At 33.0% G+C, this 21,731-nt stretch overlaps 1 protein-coding gene across 10 annotated transcripts in view; it reads left to right on the forward strand.

Annotated features, from left to right (window-relative positions):
• VPS13B (vacuolar protein sorting 13 homolog B) overlaps nucleotides 1-21,731 on the forward strand; it is a 1,326,809-nt gene that overhangs the window by 955,410 nt on the left and 349,668 nt on the right. For all 10 annotated transcript variants that reach the window (XM_074200569.1, XM_074200570.1, XM_074200573.1 and 7 more), the window contains one exon: nucleotides 1,254-1,457. In XM_074200569.1, coding sequence (XP_074056670.1) covers nucleotides 1,254-1,457 — 204 coding nt within the window. The remainder of the gene's footprint in view (nucleotides 1-1,253; nucleotides 1,458-21,731) is intronic.

Here is a 21,731-nt window from a genome sequence, read left to right on the forward strand (position 1 = left end):
TTGTATTTCCCATTCTTATCTTAAAATATGAAAAGTACTCCAGCTCACGTCTTTTTAAAGTGTCTTTTTCATTTTTTTCCTGCTAAACCAAAAAATTATCCTTAGCTCAGTGTATAAAATTCACCACAATTTCTTTGCAGTTGTGGATCTTTGAGCTTAGAAAGCACAAGTTCTTCATAGGAGGAAAAATTACCAACTTTTAAAAACTTTTTGTTAATGAGATGATTTGGTTTAAAACTAATATGCCTATGGTTTTTTTAATACAAAAATTTGCTACATTTTATATTCTAGATACATATAGGATATAGATATAGATATATAGATATATCTAGAATATTTATAGTTACTGTGGATCACTTTAAAAGTTGATGGCACAGACATCTTTTTTCAGATTATTGATAATAGAATCAGATTTACTTGTCATATTTATTAGAAGCCACTTAGTTTCTATTTGAGACTCCAAATCTATGAGGTCTAATAGGTCTAAAATTTTATTTCAATCACCTGAAACCACTTCATAGTATTCTCTTGCTATGGAATTGGGATATGTAATTTTAGCTTCACTAAGTCATCAATAATGTTGGAAATATAGTCTTTTGTTGAAAATACCAAAAAGGAAACAAGATTTTAAGGAAACATACCTCTAGACACAAATCATGGTTGTTCTTTATTCTCTCCTTATTCTCAATATTGCTAAACTAAATCTGATTGAAGATCAAAGATTTCTTAAGACATCTCCAGTTTTTCCATCCTTATCTTGCTTTGGTTCTAAAATAACTTGCTTTGTAGATTTCCTTTAGTCATATTAGTAGTAGTAGTAATAATTATAATTAATAGTGAAAATGACATTTTATAGTGCTTTAAAATTTGCAGAGTATTTTAACTGCCTTATCAAAGTTGAGTCTTCTTCTTCAAAGATGTGGATGAATCTGCAAAAAAAATCCCTCACTAACCATACTAGGAAAAAAATATCCAAAGTGTGAATGACAGTAGAAAAGCAGTATTAGTTTTATATGTGAAAGGCATTATTTACTACTTTTAAGTTAAACAAAACTTTCAGGTATACTGAAGTCATAAAACTCTGACTTGACACTAAAGTCATATATGTGATTCATTCAGCTTGAGTACCAATACACAAAGAAAGTAATAGTGTAGTGATATTAGTATAATATTAGTATATTAGTATACAAAAGCATATATGGAATGATGGCATGTTGATTTTAGTTCACATGTGTTCTCCCCTTGCTTTACAGGAGAGCATTGAATTTGGGAATTCTTCGAGACCCTGGATCAGAAGTTGAAGACAGACAATACCAAATAGATTTACAGTCAATCAATATTGGTACTGCTCAGTGGGATCAGCTAAAACCAGAGAAGGAAAGTAGCAAAGGAGGAGTGCTGACCGAGAATGAAAGAAATTCTCAAAATCCAGCACTTGAGTGGAATATGGCTAGCAGGTAGGAGATGATTGAGAAATGTTCTACTTTATTCCCCACCCCATCCATCCTCAGTCAACCAGCAAGCAATAAGGAATATTGCTCAGAGATCTGCTATTTCTATCAGTGTTACACAAAAATCCTCACAAATTTAAAGTTGGGTCAACATTTCCTTAATAGCTTCCTTTTGATCAGCATAGTATTTTCTAATAGGTATCCAGTGCAGGCTATATTAAATATTTGCATTTTTAATTGAGCACATAGAATTCAACTATAGAATGTTCTTTTGTTTTATGTTGTTTTAATCTCTCATCTCTACCTAAAATAGGGGGAAAAAAGACTAGTAACAAATTTTATGTGAAGTTATTCTTAATCTAAAGGAGGAAAAAAAAATAAAGATTTCTGGCCCTGGGCACTTTTTTTTTGGCTTATCCCTAAATGAAAGCAGCTATATTCTCAGAGTATATTTTTCTAATTGATTAAATTGGTACTATTAGATGCACAGAAAGCTACTTCCACTTGAGATGTAGTATTGTTTGATAGAAAGAGATAAATAATATACATTGAGATTTTTGTACAGCAACAGAGGTAACTAATGGGACTACATATATATATGTGTATATATATATATAGATATAGATATGATTAATTAATAGTATATAGAGCTGCTCTACTCCTGTAGCCTTCAGGGATCCTTGGTGCCTCCCCCCAAAAATACTTAAGTTTGTCACAACTGCTGCAGGTAACTCTCTAAGATTATAACCCACAGAGAAGGTTCTGACTTTCATTGGTAGAGGAAGTTTCTTTACCTAGCTATTCTATAGATTATTTAATCTATGAGTCTAGTTCCTTTCCTACCCTGTCCTATGTTAGGTGACATTTGATTGATTGTGTTACTGTACAAAAGTCTCTTACTGCATATTAAGAGTGACAGTGGAATCACAAGTCAAGTCCCTAGCTCTTCATCTTGTCCATCTTTATAAAATTTTCCCTACCAATGGCATTTTGAAGTAATATCACTAATTAATAATAGCCTTACCATACTATACTGTTATGAAGTAGCAGTGTACTATTCTGTAACCATATTCCCTTTGTCTGAGTCGTGTTCTGATAACCTCACTGGGTGGGGGATGCTTATAAAATGTTTTGAACAAAATGAACTGACTGTACAGATTATACCTTATCACCTCAAACTTTTCCTTTTTGTTTTATATGTTTTTTGTTTTTTATGCCATGTTTACTTCCCAATAACCACTCCATGTAGAACCTTCCCTTGTAACAAAAAGCAATAATTTTAAAAAACAACCAAACCTGCCTAGTGACCATATCTGACAGTATATACAGCCGTCTGCACCTGTTCTCTACTTCTTATTTGAAAGCACAGAAGTATGTTTAATTTTCACTTTTCTAGAATCAAGGTTGATCATTGAATTTAATATGAGTTCTTTTGAGATTTTTGGTATTATTTTTTTTTTTACAAGCCTGCCTTAAAACTTATAGAAGTCGGGCAGCTAGGTGGCGTAGTGGACAAAGCACCGGCCTTAGAGTCAGGGAGTACCTGGGTTCAAATCCAGTCTCAGACACTTAATAGTTACCTAGCAGTGTGGCCTTGGGCAAGCCACTTAACCCCATTTGCCTTGCAAAAAAAAAACCAAAACCTTAAAAAAAATTTAAAAAAAACTTACAGAAGTCTTTTTAAAAAAAATAGCTAAACTACAAAAACAGATCAATAAGATTCAATAACATGTGTATTGGTTATGTTAACAAGAAATAATTGAAGAAAAGAATTCTTGATTTCAAAGTCTTTATATTAAATTCAGCTTTTATCTATAATGTTTACTTTAGTTGTTTTTTTTTTTTTAGATTCTTAATTCATACATTATTTTGTTTTTCCAATTACATGCTGTGGTAGGTTTTCAACATTCATCCATTTACAAATTTAAAAGTTACACATTTTTCTGCTTTTCTTCCTTCCCTCCTCCCCTTGGAAAAAGTTATACAAGTACATTTGGACTTACTGGTTTCTTAATGCTATTCATTCTCTCTTTCTTCTCTGTCTCTATCTTTTTCTGTCTGCCTCTGTCTGTCTCTCACACACACACACAACACATGCACTCATATATACATACATACACACACACACACACACACTTTGGAGATATTTGTAAGACATAAAATGCCTAATTGGGTGATGCTTTCTGGTAGTGTATGCTAAATATATTGGTAGTATATTTGTGTAGCTAGAGAAATAAATATCCTCTTACTTTATTTATGATACTCTAATTGTGATCATTATTGTATTGAGCTAACTTTAAATCCTCTTTATAGGATTTATGGGAAGTCTATACCTTTAACTTTGTATTCTATTCAGTCTTAGCAAAGAGGTGCTTTGTTTTTTAAACTCATATAAATGCCAATATAGTCAGATAGATAGATAGATAGATAGATAGATAGATAGATAGATAGATAGATAGATAGATAGAAAGAAAGAAAGAAAGAAAGAAAGAATAACCTAGGAGTCAGGAAGACCTGGGTCCTGGGTTCAAGTACTACCTCTGACATTATTAACTGTAAAACCCTAGGGAAGTTTTGGTAGCCCTTCAGAGTCCCCAAGCAACTATCCCAAACTATAAAATACTCACCAGGGGCTCATCTGCATTTTTTAGAGGTACTCCTTAACCTGGAACTCCCCATAAAAAGAAAATCACTGATCTGGTCTTCCCCTTAACCACAAATGTATTTAATAATAATTTTTGTCAATTATTTAATATGCATCACAGCTAAAGAATAGAAACTAATATTCATAAAAATTAAGGTGACTTCATGACATGCTTCTTTTGTGCTAAGATGGCATAGTAGGTAGCAGTATACTGGACTTGGTACCATAATACTTCAGTTCAAATCCTAGCTTTGCTAGTTCTATCCATATGATCTTGGGCAAATCACTTCAACTCCCTGGGGCTCAATTTCCTCATTATTAAAATGAGGGGATTAAATTAGAGGACCTGGCATCCCCTCCAGCTCTGATCTTGTGTTAATTTTTATGAGATCCTTTGTATTGATTAAAATTATGTGGTTATTGAACAATTTGTTTTCTTTGGTGCTAAAATGTAAACTTTACGGATTCCCTAACATATCAAATATAAAAATTGGAAAATGTAGTCCCAAGAAACAGATAAAGAGTTGATGAGAACTATAATGATGTGGCTTACTCTGCTTTTCTGTTGACATTATATGACATCTTATTATACTCTATAACTTGTATATTTATGACTATCTGTATCCCTTTTCAGCCTATGTAGGAAAAAGAATTCAGATTGTATGCATTGGTAGATGAATTCTGAGAAATTGCCTGAGGCTCAGAGAGGTGATTACTTATCAGAGCCAGGAATTCCTGACACTCAGACTAATAAGATTTTAGCCTTCTAGACCAATGGCATGAGGTCCCCGATAGCAACATTTAGACCTAGAAACATTTTGTGTTTTGCACTGGTTTTTTTTTTTACTTTGTTACAAATTTCTCACTTGCATGTTGTTCTGTTTTGAGAAATTTAACACCTCTGCTCTAAGCCACCACAACACATTAATATATACATACCTTTTTATATAAAAGGAATAATCAAATTTTAGGATGAAAAATGTTTTCAGTTTATCAACAGACATTTGGCATGTACCTACTGTGCACTTAGGCACTGTGCTAAGTGCTGGTGATTCAAAAAAAGATCCAAAACAGCCCCTACTCTCAAGGAGGGCATAATCTATTGAGGGAATCTAGATGTAAGCAATCATGCACAAGCAGGAAAGAAGCAAAGTAACTTCACTATAATCTTAGAGGGAAGATATTAAGATAAAGGAAGAAAGGGAAAGACATCTTCAGTATGTGAGGTGCACAGTGAGACTTGAAGGAAGTTAAAGAAAACAGTAGATAGAAATAAAGGAGACAATTCTCCTTGGCCAGCAGGGACAAGAGAGAACAATGTACAAGGAAGAGGGAGGAGTCCAGCCAGTGTCAATGGGTTGGAGAGTAGGGGTGGGAGAAGACTAGATAGCTATATAGAAAGGAGGGGTCAGGGCTTTCAGAATCAGAGGATTTTATATTTGATCCTGGATGTGATATAGAGTCACTGCAATTTATCAAATTATGAGGAAAGGGAGGGGGGGGTGAAATGATTAAATATATAGAAGAACTCCCCCTTTCTTGTAAGAGGGGTGCAAGCAAAAGAGTGGAGCATCTGAGAGATATAAGATGAGGAAGAGAGATGAAGGAGCCCTTTGAGAATGGTCACCTAAATTAACCTAAAAAAAAGGTAAAAAAAAAAGATCTAGGAAAGCTAAGAAATTTAGTGTTCTTTAATAGCAAAAGTAGGATTAGAACTCAGACTTTTCAATTTCCCAGTCTAGTGCTTTCCCCACAACACTGCTTTGCCTTTACCTGCCTCCTGTCCTTCCCCCTTGTATGTAGGTATATGTCCATATGTACATTCACATATGTTTATATGAATATACACACTTTTACATGTGCATATGTTTTTATGTACACATATTCACATATACATAAATAATGCTAAAGTTAATTTTTTTGACCATTCATATTTTTTTTCCTCTTTGACTTAGCAACTATTTTTTGCTGCATCTGAGTTTATTTTTATCATCTGTGGAAGTAATAGACCTAGAACTGGAGGAATTTCTACCTATGTCAGCCATATGTAGCTTACTAGTATCTCCCATGCATCATCTGTCACTGGTGTTTTACATGGTTCTTAGAGTATTTTAGGGAAGGCTGTCTTGTGATTTCTTTAGTGTAGCTAAGTCTTTGTCTTTCATTTAGCATTAATGCTGTTTTCTTATTTTTAAGCTGCACACATATAATTTGAAAGGTTTTGCCACATATTTTTATAATAATGTGCTATGTTTTTAGTACAGTGTACTTTCATATGTTTCTAACTCTCTCCCACTTAGTTGTTTTTTTCAGAACTTTCTTCTTTGTTTATAGAAGATACTTAACTAAATGTGTATGGAATACTCAGTTCAGCAAGCACTTATTAAGTCGCCTCATGTATGTCAGATACTGTGACAAGCAATGAGAATATAATAAAAAAAACAAAAATTGTTTGGGGAACAGAAGTTGTAATTAATGTTTTAATGCAGATACTATCAAAAATGTAATTCTTAAGTACTCCCTCATTTGAGTTTTTGAAAGTATAGTTTTCTATTGTTAACCAGCAGGGAACTAGAAGAAGAAGGATATGGAATTTTGACCCAGAAGCCCTGGGTTCAATTTAGCAATTCAAATGCACTATACATTTATTAATTGACTTCTTTGTGAACATTTGTGAAGAAATGGAGACAAAAACGAAGCAATCTTTGCCCTCAGAACATTTAAATATGAGGAGATAGATTGCTAGTTCAGCTATTCACTAACACTGTGAACCTTTATTTAGCAAGTCATCTTATTTCTCTAGACCTCCATTTTTTCATCTTTAATATGAAAGAGCTAGTACCTCTAAGGTCCTGTTTACCCTTGTTTCGGTTCTCCAATGTTGTAAAGTGATTTAAATAAATAGTAATCATCTTAAGAGATTAATAAAGCTTATTTTATTTTAATCTAATTTTTTTCATAAAATGTCTTACAACAATATATTCAAACCTTTATATGGTGTTGGCTTTATTTGTTTATATAGTAGAGAACAGAAAGAAACTTCCAAAACCCTCCACATTTCTGAAGAAGCTACCTTGTATATATTGATTGATTACCCTAATTAATTGACTGATTGCTATCTGTAACATCAACCCATGTTTTCATAATGCTTTTTTTTTGGAAAAAAATCTATTACAGGTTTTCACAGGAATGGAAGAATAAGATTTTTTTTCTTTCTTGGACTAGTGTCCTCCATAGCTGAGAAGTAGGCATAGGAGTTCTACCTCTGCTTGTGTTTTACTCTAGTTTTAAATAGTACAATGGAAAAAGTAGCTGGGTTCAAATCCCAGTTCTGCCACTTAACCTGTGACTTTGGACAAATCATTTCACACCTTCCCCACCCCACCCCATCTTAGAGTTCAATTTCTTCAACTGTAAAAATGTGAGCCTGGGACTAGATGACATTCAAGGTTCCTTCTACCTCTAAATCTTTGATCTCATGATCCTGTGCCAGGAATTTCTTTGTGGAAATTGGAGGGAAACTTCATTATACAGCTTAGTGGTATCACCAGTCTCCAAGCATTTGCACAATTGCAATCCTGTATAGTTACCATTAATGTCTACTAACCCTTTAGCACTTCAAGATCCTAAATTGTTATGTAAATACCTTATATATTGTATTTACTAAGGAAGGTCAGTGTCTTAGCACATTTTAGCAATATCTTCAAGCAAAAAGATTGAAGAAGAGTGTGGTGAAAAGAGACAAAAAGGACTAGGGTTTATGAAGACACAAATTTGATTCCATTTCTTAACCATGTGCCGTTGGGCAAGATACTTTAACCTTTTAAGCTTAAATTTCCTTATCTGTAACACTAGAATTAATAACCATTTTAACTTCTTCACATATTTGTTGTGATGTTCAAATGAAATCATATATGTAAAGACCTAGAAAAAATCTTAATCTTATTCTCAGCTATCAAACAAACCAAAGTAATTAAAGATTATCCCATTTTTTTCAACCATTCTAGTAATTTGAAGTTTTTACTACATTTGGGGGATTTTGTTTTGATTTTTTTATAAATTTCACTGGGGTTCAGTATCAGTGTATTGTAATAATATATTTATAAGCTTTTATTTTTCTGATTAAGCAGTTCATTTCAATTCGATAAACATTTATTAAGTACTTACTGTATGGCAGGAACTGCCCTGAAGATACAAATAAGAAAAGGAAAGACAGAATCTTGCCCCAAGAAAATAACAGTCTAATGAGGGAGACTAACACAAAAAGAGGAGTCAGGGTTTGGGAGGACCCAGAGTGGATCTAGGTGGGCTCCACTCTCCAGTCAGGGGAGAGAGGTTGAGGGAGATGTGGTCAGGTAAGGCTGGAGTGAGCAGCACATCAGTGAGATTATTAGTGATGAGCTTCTCTTCAGCAGAGCATTTTATTCTGTGGAGTTGAGATCAAGCAGAATCATAGATGCAAAAAAGTAGCATGGCCATTGTGCTGGGGAGTGAATTCATTTACAAGAAAGAATGCTCCCTTACTCATCTGAGTGTGATGCAGATCACAATCCCATCCATGGCCAATGTCCTCTCATAAATTAATGAAAGAGGATTCACCTAACTGCTGGAAACTGTCACTGACTTCTGGCATCTACTCCCTGTAGAGTATGTCATCCCATCATACTTTGTCTTCACCGAATAACCTGTCCATTTTTAAAAAATCTCCAGTATCACTAATGATCTCCTTAACTGTTTACTCAACAGCTATTTTGTTGTGTCTTCATCCTTCTGACCTATGTATTGTATTTGGGACTATTGACCACCCTCACTTTCTGTATACTATATTCTTTCTGGATTTTGATGACCTCTTTTCTCATTCTCTTTTTACCAGGTGACAGCTCCTTCATCTGTTTTAGTGCATCACCCATATCATGCCTCCTAACTGTTGGTGTTGCTCGAGATTCTACACTAGGTTCTCTTTTCTTTTCCCTTCACGCACTCTCTCATTACTCTGATTCCACGGGTTAGCTATCTTCTCTCTGTAGATGATTTTCATATCTCTCTCTATTCCTGATCTCTCCCCACTGAGCTTCATTTCTTCATCACCAAACTATTGAACATCTCAAATTGGATGTCATGGTGATGCCTCAAATTCCCTCTGTGTGTGAAAATAAGAATACAGACTGGTCAATATTCTTTTTTGGTTTTTGCAAGGCAGTGTAGTTAAGTGACTTGCTCAATGTCACACAGCTAGGGTAATTATTAAGTATTTGAGGTCCGATTTGAACTCAGGTTCTCCCAACTCCAAGGCCAGTGCTGTATCCACTGTACCACCTAGCAGCCCCTATGGATATTTTTTCACACTTTTGGGGAGATTTTTTTTCTACCTTTAGCATTTTCTCCTCCTTCAGTTTGCTCAGTCTCTCAAAGCCCTTTCAATTATGTCAACTCTGGATGTCTCCATAAAGTAGGACTAATTTGTCTGCCTTTTCCATCTATATTCTTTTTATCATAATTTCCCCATCAATATGTTTTTCCAAAACTATGATATAGGCATCCAAATGCAATAGGTATGTTGTTTTTGATTGTGAAAATTTTTTTAAATAAAAATCCTTGTCAATATTTTTTTCTCTTCTATGTTTCTTCCTTTTGTCCTTCACTTTTATTCTTAGGATGATTTTATTGGGTCTCTCATCAAGCTTTCTTTTAAACAGTTTTTAACATTCTCTGTTTCTGTCTGCTTTATGAGGTGATGACTATTCATAATCTCCCATCATCTTTCTTTTCAAGAGTTACAAATGATTTTATATCTGAAACCAGTCTTTCCTTTGGCTGCCATTTCTTTTACTTGTCAAATATTGTCAAATGTTTGCAGACCCAATCCTGTCATTTAAATTTAATCCTGTCATTTTCATGTTATTTTTCTAAATACAACTATCGTGTTCACAGATAACAAGGAAATAAAAACTATCCAAGAAAGTTGTTTTCTTAATCTATGGTAAATCTCCTTAAATTTAGTGATGCTTTCTCCTTATTCCAATGTATTCCTTTCCAAATAGTCTATTAAAAAGTAAAATAGGGGTGACTAGGTGGCACAGTGGATAGAGCACTGGCCCTGGAGTCAGGAGTACCTGAGTTCAAATCCTGCCTCAGACACTTAATAATTCCTAGCTATGTGGTCTTGGGCAAGCCACTTAACCCCATTTGCCTTGCAAAAAAAAAAAAAACCCTAAAAAAAAGTAAAATAAAATAGGAAATATGATCACTTAAAAAGATAAATTCTATGATGTTACTTTGTAGAATTTAAAATAATAAAATTCATTTGGAATAAGAACAATTCTGATATTTCAATATTAATGAAGAGGGCATAGCATTACCAGCTGTCAAATTGTTTATAAAGCAGTAATCACAAAAATTATTTGGTGCTATTTAAAAAATAGAAATGTGAGTTAAAAAAATATACAAGTGAGGAAAAAATAGCAAAATGCTCTTACTCTTTTACCCAGAAATCCCACTATTGGACAAATATTAAAAAGCAATTGAAGGAAAAAAACTAAGTTTCTGTAGCATTTCCTTTAAAAGAAGAGGTGGCTGGAAACAAGTTGGACTCCCTTGATTGGAGGGTCACTGCACAAACTCTGGCACCTGAATATAATTGAATATTATCGTATAGTAAAAATTTTAAAATATGGAGAATTCAGAAAAAAAGGAAAAAATATATGAAATGTTAAAAGTGAAAAAATTTGAACCAAGGAACCAGTGCACAATGACAACAACAAAGTAAAATTAAAAAAAACATCTTTGACGTTCCCAGATAACATATAATGAAGCCTACCACAAGGCAGAGAAATAAAAGACTGGCCACTTGATTAGAATAGTATGAATTGTAGTTAAGTATACTAAAAAATATTTTGGCTTAATTATTTTCTAATAAAAGATGTTATAACTGACTAAATAGATGGACTGAATAGGGACTGGACTTCACCAGTTCAGAAAACTATCTATGGAAACTGTCTCTCTCAATGCAAGTTTACAGTCTCTGAAACCTAACTTGGGAGAGTTGTTTACCTGAGGCAGGCAGCCAATATGTATCAGAGCTGCACTTGAGTTTAGATCCTCCTAGCTCAGAGACTGACTTTCTATACACTATACTTAATCTTATGGACCTATTCAGTCTGTTATAAGATCTTTTTTGGGGGGGATATCTCTTATAATTATTGTTTCCTATAATTATTGGAAGCTCTTTATTGTTATTTTTTATTATACAAGTCACAAAACAAAGCTGTGAAAGAAAGCTATAGGATTATATGTTTAGAACCAGAATTGACCAGAAAGCTCATCTATTCCAACCTTCTCACATTGCAGATGAGAAAATTGAGGTTCAGAAATGTTAATTGCCTGAGGCCATAGAAGTAGCAAATCTAGTGATTCCAAACCTAGTACACTTTCTATTGTAACACAATGCAGATCCCATAAAGAAAAAAAATTTATTTCTATCTATCTGCAAAAGCACAAAATCCACACAAAACCTGATTTTCAGTGCATATTTTCTGGGTATCCCCTAGCAATTTTGCTCTTATGACATTAACCATAGTTTGATTTTGCAAAATCAAGGTCCACATGACAAATGCCAGATGTTTTATTTTTTTAATTGTGAGTTTCAAATTTCTCTTTCATCCTGTAGCACTTCTTTTACCCATTGAGAAAGCAAGCAATGTCATTCATTTATATATGTTAAATCCTATAAGATGTTTTCACATTAGCCATGTTAGAAAAAAAACAAGAAAAATAAAGGGAAAATATGTCATTTATTACTTAAGTAAACAAAAATTTTAGAATCATAGATTTAGGACTTGAAGGGACCTAGTGACTGCTGAATCCAGCCATCTCATTTTACAGAGGAACTTATCCTGGGTCACACAGAACTACATGAATGCAAGTCTAGTTTCTATCCACTATACCCTTCATTTTTTTTTCCTTCTGATTTTTGCAAGGCAATGGGGTTAAATTGACTTGCCCATGATCACACAGCTAGGTAATTAAGTGAGGTGGAATTTGAACTCAAGTCCTCCTGACTCCAGGGCTGCTGCTCTATCTACTGTGCCACCTAGCCAGTCCATGCTTCATCTTGTTTTGCAGATTTCACTGTACCACTCTAAGGCATTATTATATTTGGACTTAATGAATCACCTTTTCCAGATTAACATTACATTTTTTAAAATAGTTCAAAATGAATGAAATAAACTTCTACAAGTTTTTGATTGTTTTCATGCGTGTATATTTCTTCCTCTCCCCCTAAGTGTTCAAAAGATAATCTTTTTTTTTTGCTTAGAGTACCTCATACTCCTCCCATAATAACTCTCCATGAATAATGTGTGTGTGTGTGTGTGTGTGTGTGTGAGAGAGAGAGAGAGAGAGAGAGAGAGAGAGAGAGAGAGAGAGAGAGAATTTGGAAAGAGAAAGACAAACATAATTGATTAGTATTTTATTTTCATCTGGTTTAACAATCATTGCTCTTAAACAGGGGAATTAAATGTCAAATTTTATAATGGTTGGTTCCTTTTAAATTATTAAATTTTGACTGTATATTTGTTGCAGGGACATTCTTTTTCTTTTAATTTCTCCATGGGGGCAAGAAGAGAGAGAGAGAGAGAGAGAGAGAGAGAGAGAGAGAGAGAGAGAGAGAGAGAGAGAGAGAGAATGAGAACATGTTTAATCAGAAATAAATAAATCAATAGATAAATAAATCAGCTATAAAATTAACTTTTAATGAATGCCCTCGTGCAACAATGGTGAACCCTACCTGAGTTGTGTGTTGTTTACTAAGGTATATCTACTCCCTCTAATGTGGATGGATTATTAATCAAAGGACCTTAAAAGGTCTTGAAAATGAAGTTTAAAATATAAGGATTTTCTAAATCTGGGAGACTTTTTCTATGGAATGTAGAAAAATCTCTGGTTTTCTACTAGGTACTATAGTCCTTAAAACCTCCTCTAGTGATTTAAATTTAAATGTACCAGATAATCCCAAACTTTGGGATTGAAAGTAGTCAATAAATTAGAGCTCTTTAAAACTATATTGAGCTAATCCTTTCCTATTGTATGAGGTAATTTAGAGAGAGGTCTTTGTGAATTTTTCTTTTAGAAATGGAGGCTCAAGTTCAAGTCAATTCAGAAACTCCATATAAGTTTAACATTAAAATGTATCACTTATAATATCTGGACTATACACAGATTCTGAGTCATGATCCTGTTGGGCCTCACAAGTTCAACAAAACTGGACTAGGTCACTATTTGAATGTAGGTATGCCAATAAGCATGCCTTTTAGATGTTGTAAAAAAGTATTGCTACTGATTTAGTAGGCTCTGCTTTCTGTTTTAAGAATATTAGCCAACAATTCTCTCATTTATTTTTTTTCTAGAGAATATTTAATTATATGATGATTTCATTCTGTCTGACTACATTTGTTCTGAAATGTTATGTGACTACACTAAATCACTAAATGGAGAAGTATACATTTGAAATTATTGCTCATACTATATCATTTGGTTATTCTGTAATTCAAAGGATGGTATAGATGTATTTATAAATTAATTGTGGGTTGAAAGTCAAGTCTTTGGAAGGCCCATATGAAAAGATTTTTTTCACTAAGTACATTACTTTAACCATTACCCTATTTTCCAGGAATTAATATAGTTTTTGCTTGCTCTCTCTGACCATCTATTATATTCTGTATTCACTTTGGTTTTTTTCTTTGTTCTTTTTTGAGGGAATATCATATTAAAGAATAGTCAGTTATCTTTGGTTAAACCCAAAGACATGACTTGGTTTTGAAGAATTTTTATATCTTTAAAAAGATCAATGTTAGAATTTAAGATTCAAAACTATTTCATAGGCCATAGGATTGTATATTTAAAACTGGAAGACACCTTAAAGTTCATCTAGTCCAATCATTTAGTGGATATATCCAAGGTCACACAAATATTATGAGTAGCAAAGCTTAGCCTGAAAAAAAGAAGTCCTCTGACTATTCACCCTGTACTCATTTCTCCCCCCTTCCCTGTGTTATCCCAGTTAATCTTTACTTACCTAATTTTACTATCTTATTAATTTAAAAATTATAGAAAATCTTAGGAATAAGCCTAACAAATAGTTGTTAGGTCTACAAAAAACTACTTGGAATAAATATTTGTGAATGGTAATTTATAACTTATAATATCAAGAATTCCTAGTTGTTGGGTTTTTTTTTTTGGTGGCTATGTATCATGCACTGTTACCTTAATTTTTACTCCTGGTCTTTCTTAACATTCGATTTCTTAAGTATAGTTCTTTAACTATTTTAATGTCTCCAAAAGAACTGTACCTAAATATAAAACAGATGGCCAAATGAACCTTAGAGTGAATGTACTATGGATACAGAAAGAGGATCACACCCTTCACAATCATGCATTTTCATGAGCTCATGTGGTGTACACCTGTACTATTGTACTTAGTAGCAAGAGAAAAGATGTAGTAATAAAAAAGTGAACATGTTCTTTTCTTCCTGTTTGTGATCAGCTCCACCTATAACTTAACAGAATAGCTCCTGTTAGCATGCATAATTATTTTATTATTTGAGACAAATGTTAAGTACCACTCAGTCTTTCATCATCATCAAAAAAACATTTTTTGAATGCTTTTTTGCACCTGGACCAGCCCTAAGTGTTATACAAAAGGAATTGCATAGTTTCTATGACAAACTTGTTGACTTTAGAAAACAATAGGTGCTGATTAAATTCATCTGTCTTTAGCAATGCTTCTTATATCACTTTTATATCTATTATACAATTTTTACAATATCTTAAGTTTAAACATATACATATTCTAAATTATTTGTTCCTGATCTTATAGGCCAAAACTCCTTTGAAGCTTGGTAGTGGAGATGAGGGAGACACTTCTTCAGAGATTCACTTAATGAAATGGCTCAGTATAATAATAAAGTAACTATACTTTCTATAGATTGGATAAATAATACATTATTTATACATACTATATACAAAATGCAAGCTTTAGAAGTAGTAATTACTTTATTATTATACTGAACCAATTCATCAAGTGAATGTACAAATAAATAGCTCTTTTAAAATATTTCATTATTCAGATTTTTTATGAAATTAGATTACTGTTCCACTTCTTCCCATTTATGAAGGTTTTTTTGTTTGTTTTTTGTTTTTTGCAAGGCAATGGGGTTAAGTGACTTGCCCAAGGTCACACAACTAGGTAATGTTAAGTGTCTGAGGCCAGATTTGGACTCTGGTCCTCCTGATTCCAGGGCCAGTACTCTATTCACTGCACCATCTAGCCACCCCAATTTATGAAGTTTTACTAAATCTTTTTTGTTCATAGTATTTGGCCTATAACTCATTTTTTAAATAATTTCTCAAGTATATTTAGTTGTTTACCAGCCATTTTGTTACATTTATTTTAAATAGTTTTCTGAACCTAAAAAGCAATTATTTTAAAAGTGTTCTAAAAGTCAAAAATTGTATCCAACCCAGCAATCTTTACCATAGCATAAAAGAAAAGGGAAAAAGAAAAATATACTAATTAAACAATATAAATAATGTTAACAATGTTCTAAAAGAGGAACAAACTCTCCATTATGTACTTGTTAGTTCCCCATTGTACTTTCCACTTTGTTCTTAGTGTCCTCTCCAATGTGGACTCTGGGTTATAGGTTCCACATAGTATTGACTATAATCATAAAAATAGATTTCACTAAGAATATTAACAAGACTGGTAATGTACTATAAAGGACTTTGACTGGTCTTCTCTGTGTCTTTTGATGTCCCTGTCAGTTATCCCAAGACCAGTGATTCAGTCAGATCCTCCATCCCACCCTAAGCAGAAAGTTCAAACTTTTACCCAGTCCAGTGTTATTATCAAAATAAAGTAGCCTATCTTAAAGGAGAGAAATTCAGTATTATCATAACCTGTTCCAGTGTGTCTGAAAGAGAAAGGGATAGGCTTTATGGAAGAGTTCTAAGTAGAAAACTATGTGTAAGTTCAACACTTTAGAACAAACAGAAAGACTATTAAAAAAACCTACTAGTAACTTAAAAATTACAGTTAGGCCCCATATTTGGGTAAAAAGGGAAGGAAGAGAAGTGATGCCAAGGAATGAATATCCCTCCCTCCAAAACTATCAAAATACAGTGGAAAAAATACTGTCCCAGAATAGAACTCAAAAAACATATCAGCAATAATTAAAATTAGAATCTTAAAAGATAATGAATTAGCCAGAAGGACCCCTATAGTGTTTAGAAGACTTTAAGAAAAATGGGGAGAGAAAACATTCATTTTAAGCTCTTAAGAAAAGAATTAACGATGCAAAACCTTCACAAAGCAGTGAAGAAGAGTGAAAGAAAAAAATTGGAGGAACTAGAACTCCAAAGATTCTATAATTCATCATGAATTATTTTAACAAAGACCAATGATTGCAAAACTGAAGTACTACTGAAATAATAAAAAAAAAAACTCACAAGAAAATAGAGTCCATATTCTTAATATTAGAATCATCATCTTTGCAGAAAAAACAAGTATTAGTAAAAAAATTCATAAAGCAAACTATCTAGTAATATTGGAACGAGAGGACAAAGTTTTGGTTGGTAGAATCCCTGGGATCCCACCATAAAGGAAGCCTATGTATAAGTCATAATGAAATGTCATTGTCAGAATCCATACTTTTCAGAACAAAGATGAAATATTGCAAGCTTTAGAAGAATTCCGCTTAAGGAATTACAGTTAAAATTAGTCAGCACCATACAGCAGCCATGACAAAGTAAGAGAAAGATAGGAATATGATTTGCCTAAAATGTAAGGAAAATTATTTGCATCCAAGATTAACGTCTTACAAAGTTCAATTTAAATACACAAGTACTTTTAGCAGAATTGATTATTTCTATGCACCTAAATCAGGAGGGTCTTTCCTGGCTCCAAGTTCAACACTTTATGCATAATAAATATGTTACTCAGAGTCTTAAAGGAAAAGAAACTTTTTAAAATTACAAAATGTTTTAAATATCTGAAAATTAAACCATCAAGACACATTTCAGATATATAAATAAAATAGAATCTAAACAATTGGAGAGATTGTACCAAATATTTAGTACTTGCTATCCAAACAAATTTTCAAAGGAATTATAGAATTAAGCAATAATAAATTTTAAAGGAGTAAGAAATTAGGTATATCAAAGAGAATGAAGGAAAAATTTAAAAGGCAGATGATCAAAACACTCTTGTACTTCATTAAAACCACAAAAATAAATCATTATAACTAAACATGATGAATATGACCTAGATACAAATAAGTCTAGCATTTGATTATAAATTGCAGGAGAAAAGCCTCCTTATTTTAGATGAACTATTAGCAAAATGAAAAAAGTTGCTGGCAAAAAATTGGTTTGAATTTTTATTGTATACTTCAATAATAAATTCCAAATAGTTAAATGATCAAATATTTTAAAATATCATTTAAGAATAGAGGTGATTAGAAGGTTGTGTCATTTATAATTATTGACAGGGAATTTTGTCATTGGTCAGGTAACAGAAGAGAACATAAAACACAAAATAATCTCAATGCAAAATTTTGGAAGTTTTTTGATAAATAATATGGAGCTAGATGCTCAAGGAAGACTGTTGTGAGAGTAAAAATCTTTTCCTTAATAATCTCCATACAAGTCTGTCATTTAATATCTAAAGGGAATTGATTCACTTATTTAATTAAGAGCCATTCCCCAATATACTAGTCATCAGAGGATATGAGAATAATAGTTATTTGGTTGGGGGTTTTTTGTATAGGTTAAACTGACTGTCCCTTTCAGCTCTCAGATTGTCTGTGAATGTAATTTTTTGTGTATTCAAATACAACTGATAGGGGAAGATTGAGAATATCTAGAATTAGCAATATAGTTAAAGCACAATGTTTCTATTAGACCACAGTTTCTGTCCAATGACTTAGAGCTACAAAACACAGGTATTAATTAATTTTTACAACTTCCTCAGGGTAGAGAAAATGCTTATTTTGGAATTTTTCCAAACAATGAGTCAGCAGATAGTAATTTTGCTAGCCAATCAGCTTGGCAACCTTTGTTGGCAATTGACCATTTTCTTCTCTCTCCTGATTTGGTTTGAGATGGGAGAACTACAGAGGAAAAGATCATGAATATAGCTAGAGATTAAGTTTTGCCCAATTATAGGAATAGTATAGCCAGCAAAAAAAGATGGGAGTGAACAAGCATGACTGCAACTTTGACTTCCTGCCTATACACCACCTCAATAAAATTCCATGCCATGCCATGACTTGATTAGGTAATTCAGACTTGACATTTTGTTTGATCTGTTTTATTTTATCTTTTTTTTTGTTCTTAGCCCTGAAAAATTGATGATCAGACTGTGCATAAATGATTCAAAAATAACTTTCTTAACTGTAACTATCTGTTAAAAATTTTCTTCCATTTTCTTATGTGGTTTTTTTAGTGCTAGCCATGTTCATTGCCTACTAATTCTTTTCTCCAAGAATGTATTCATGATATCATGGGCTGTTACTCTTTGTAGACCACAAAATCTCCGACATGAACTCTTTCTAAACTCCTGTAGACTTCAAACCCTATTCTTAATACATGCCCTCTCTTGAAATTACATGTGTGTATATATGATGATACCCAGTAATGTATAAAGTCCTAAAGTGAAAAAGTTTTGTTTTTGTATTCTCAGCCCCATGACACAGTGCTTTACAATGTTTTCTGTCATTCCTTTTTTCCTAAACCATATTTTCACCATCCCAACTTTAAATTGATGCTAATAAATATATTCTGATTTAGAGTGCCTGGTTGAGTTTTCTGTAGAGTTTCTCTACCTCTTCATCTTTTCAGTAGATATCAGAGCATAATCTGCAAGTATTTTCAATGGCGATCTTTTTATAAGCAGTTATCATTATTGTTTCAATAAAAGATCAGATATCCCATGAAATTATTTTTAATCATCTTAAGACAATTTTAAAATGTATATGATTCAAATACTATCATAGCATGTCCATAGCATTTCCCATGAAGGGTCCCCAATAGCTAATGTAAATTTTATAGATAGTCTAAAACATGTTACTGTTAACTCCCTTCATGGTGCTAATAAATTTAATGTATCAATATGAATTATATTAAAAACATTAATATTCATAATTACTTTTTCAGATTAGACTCTGAATATATGTATCTGCCTTGGAATATTAATATATTAACCTCTCTGGAAGAAAACATATCTCTCTCATCATCATGTTTGTCAAAAACTCAGTTTTTTTATTGGCATAATATCAGTGTTCCCATGGATACACTTTTCATTATCTCTGGAAAATTAATCCTTTCCTTTGAAAAGATAATTTCAGTATAAGGATTAATTTGGTAAGACACTTCAATCTCATTTTCCATTTTTTGAATTATCTTTTTATGGATTTTGCATCATTAATAATGAACCTACATAGATCTTTTTCTTAAAATAATATAGTACTTTTATTAAGTATTTACTGTATTATTATACTATTGTTTGGGGGGATATGAAGATAAAAATGAAACTACCTACCCCAGGAAGCTTTTATTTTCTGTCTTATGTAATATTAACTCTGAGATCCATTTATATTTGCTATCTCATTATTTCTGTATAATCCTTTATAGCTTAGAAATACATGGTCCAGGGGGCGGCTAGGTGGTGCAGTAGATAAAGCACCAGCCCTGGAGTCAGGAGTACCTAGGTTCAAATCCGGTCTCAGACACTTAATAATTACCTAGCCATGTGGCCTTGGGCAAGCCACTTAACCCCATTTGCCTTGCAAAAAAAAAAAAAAAAACCTAAAAAAAAAAGAAATACATAGTACTATAATGTTTCTAAAAATTTTAAGTGTGAATTTCTCTTCACTGCCTTTAGTCTTTTCCCTCCCTGATCCATTTTCCATATAACTGCCAAATTGATATTCCTAAAACATATTGTATGAACATATTATCATAGCATTTAAAAATCTTCAATTGTTTCCTGTTACGTGTGGGATAAAAAAACAAAATCTTCAGCCTGGTCTTTGAAGGCAGCCTCACATTCTTATGTCTTATTACTCCCCTTCTCACTTTTTCTTTCAGTCAAACTGGCCATATCAATGTTCTACTTAGATGACATCCAAATTCTCTTGGTTTTTGCATAAAAGATTCCCTGGATCTGGAAAGCACAAATCCCAGGCTTCCTTCAAGGCACAGACCAAGTAGCACCTCCTAAATGAAATCTCTCCAAACTCCTGTTCTCCAAATACCAGTTCTTTTTGCATCCTCTGTCTTGAAATTACTCTGTATTGATTTGTTTTGTACTTCTTTGTGTATATGTGTTAGGCACCCAGTAATGTGTAGTCCTAAAGTGAAAGGACTATTATGTTGATGTATTCTCAGCTTCGAGGCAGAATGTTCTATATGTTGGAGAACTTGTCTTGGGTAGTTTGTCGGCAGCACTGTGGTTGGAAAACTTCACTTGGAATCATTTGTGTTGCTGATTCAGCTACTTACAAACTCTGTGACCCTGGGCAGGTAACTTTACTTTTCTGAAGCTGTATTTTTCTCCTCTTTAAAAAATTGATAATAAAAGATCCTACTTCACAGTGTGTTTGTGAGGAACTGATGAGACAATAAATGTAAAGTACTTGCAAGCCATAAAACACTGTATAATTATTAACTATCAAGCCAAAGTGATATGGTTAATTTGGGAACTATTGATATGATTCATGTATCTTTATCACTCCCATTTAAAAATCACTTTAAAAGTCAATGTTTAAAAGTACATATAGGAAAAGTGTTCTATTATATTGTTCAGAAAAATTAAACTTTAAATCCAACCTTATGTGATGAAAAGTTGTCCACACCCAATATGTCCCTGACCCCATTAACTGTCTTGAAATATGGAATATAGCTACAAGGTATTTTGGGTTCTCCCAGGTCCTAGATCCACCCAAAGCATTTTCGTTTTGGGTCCCCACACCCAGATCTGGTTTTGGGCCCACCCAAGTCTGTGTTTTAGATTCCCTTGTGGGGAATCTAAAACACGGGCTTAGGCTCCACCCAAATTTTATGAAATATTTATAGATACTCATATTCCTCTCAGTCAACCGTGCTTTCAAATTGCTCTTTTGACAGATTTGCTTAACTATGTGTGTGTGTGTGTGTGTGTGTGTGTGTGTGTGTGTGTGTGGTAAGTGTGAGGGCATCCTTGACTAAATCCTAAATAATATAAACCTTACAAAGTTAGATCAAGAGGGAGACTTACCTTTTTTCTGGATTTTTCTCTTCTACCAAATACCCTCATAAATTTCTTTCTAAAACTATTTCAGATTTTGTTCTGTTGTCACTAGCAACACATGCAATTCTCATTTATGTCCTTTGAATATTCTCATGCCAAAGATCAGAGCAGATATTCATGATATGGACAAGCCTGCCACTGAGATGCAGACTCCTTGTGTTGTCTTTTTAAATTATAATTACAAGTTGTTTTTGACTTAAAAATCACTTAAACAATTCCAAATCATTTATGATGAGCTTCTTGTGGAAAGACTAATTATTTAATATTTATTAAGCTGCTTCAGACACTAGCT

Source organism: Macrotis lagotis, chromosome X (genome assembly GCF_037893015.1).
Source record: "Macrotis lagotis isolate mMagLag1 chromosome X, bilby.v1.9.chrom.fasta, whole genome shotgun sequence".
NCBI lineage: Eukaryota > Metazoa > Chordata > Mammalia > Peramelemorphia > Peramelidae > Macrotis > Macrotis lagotis.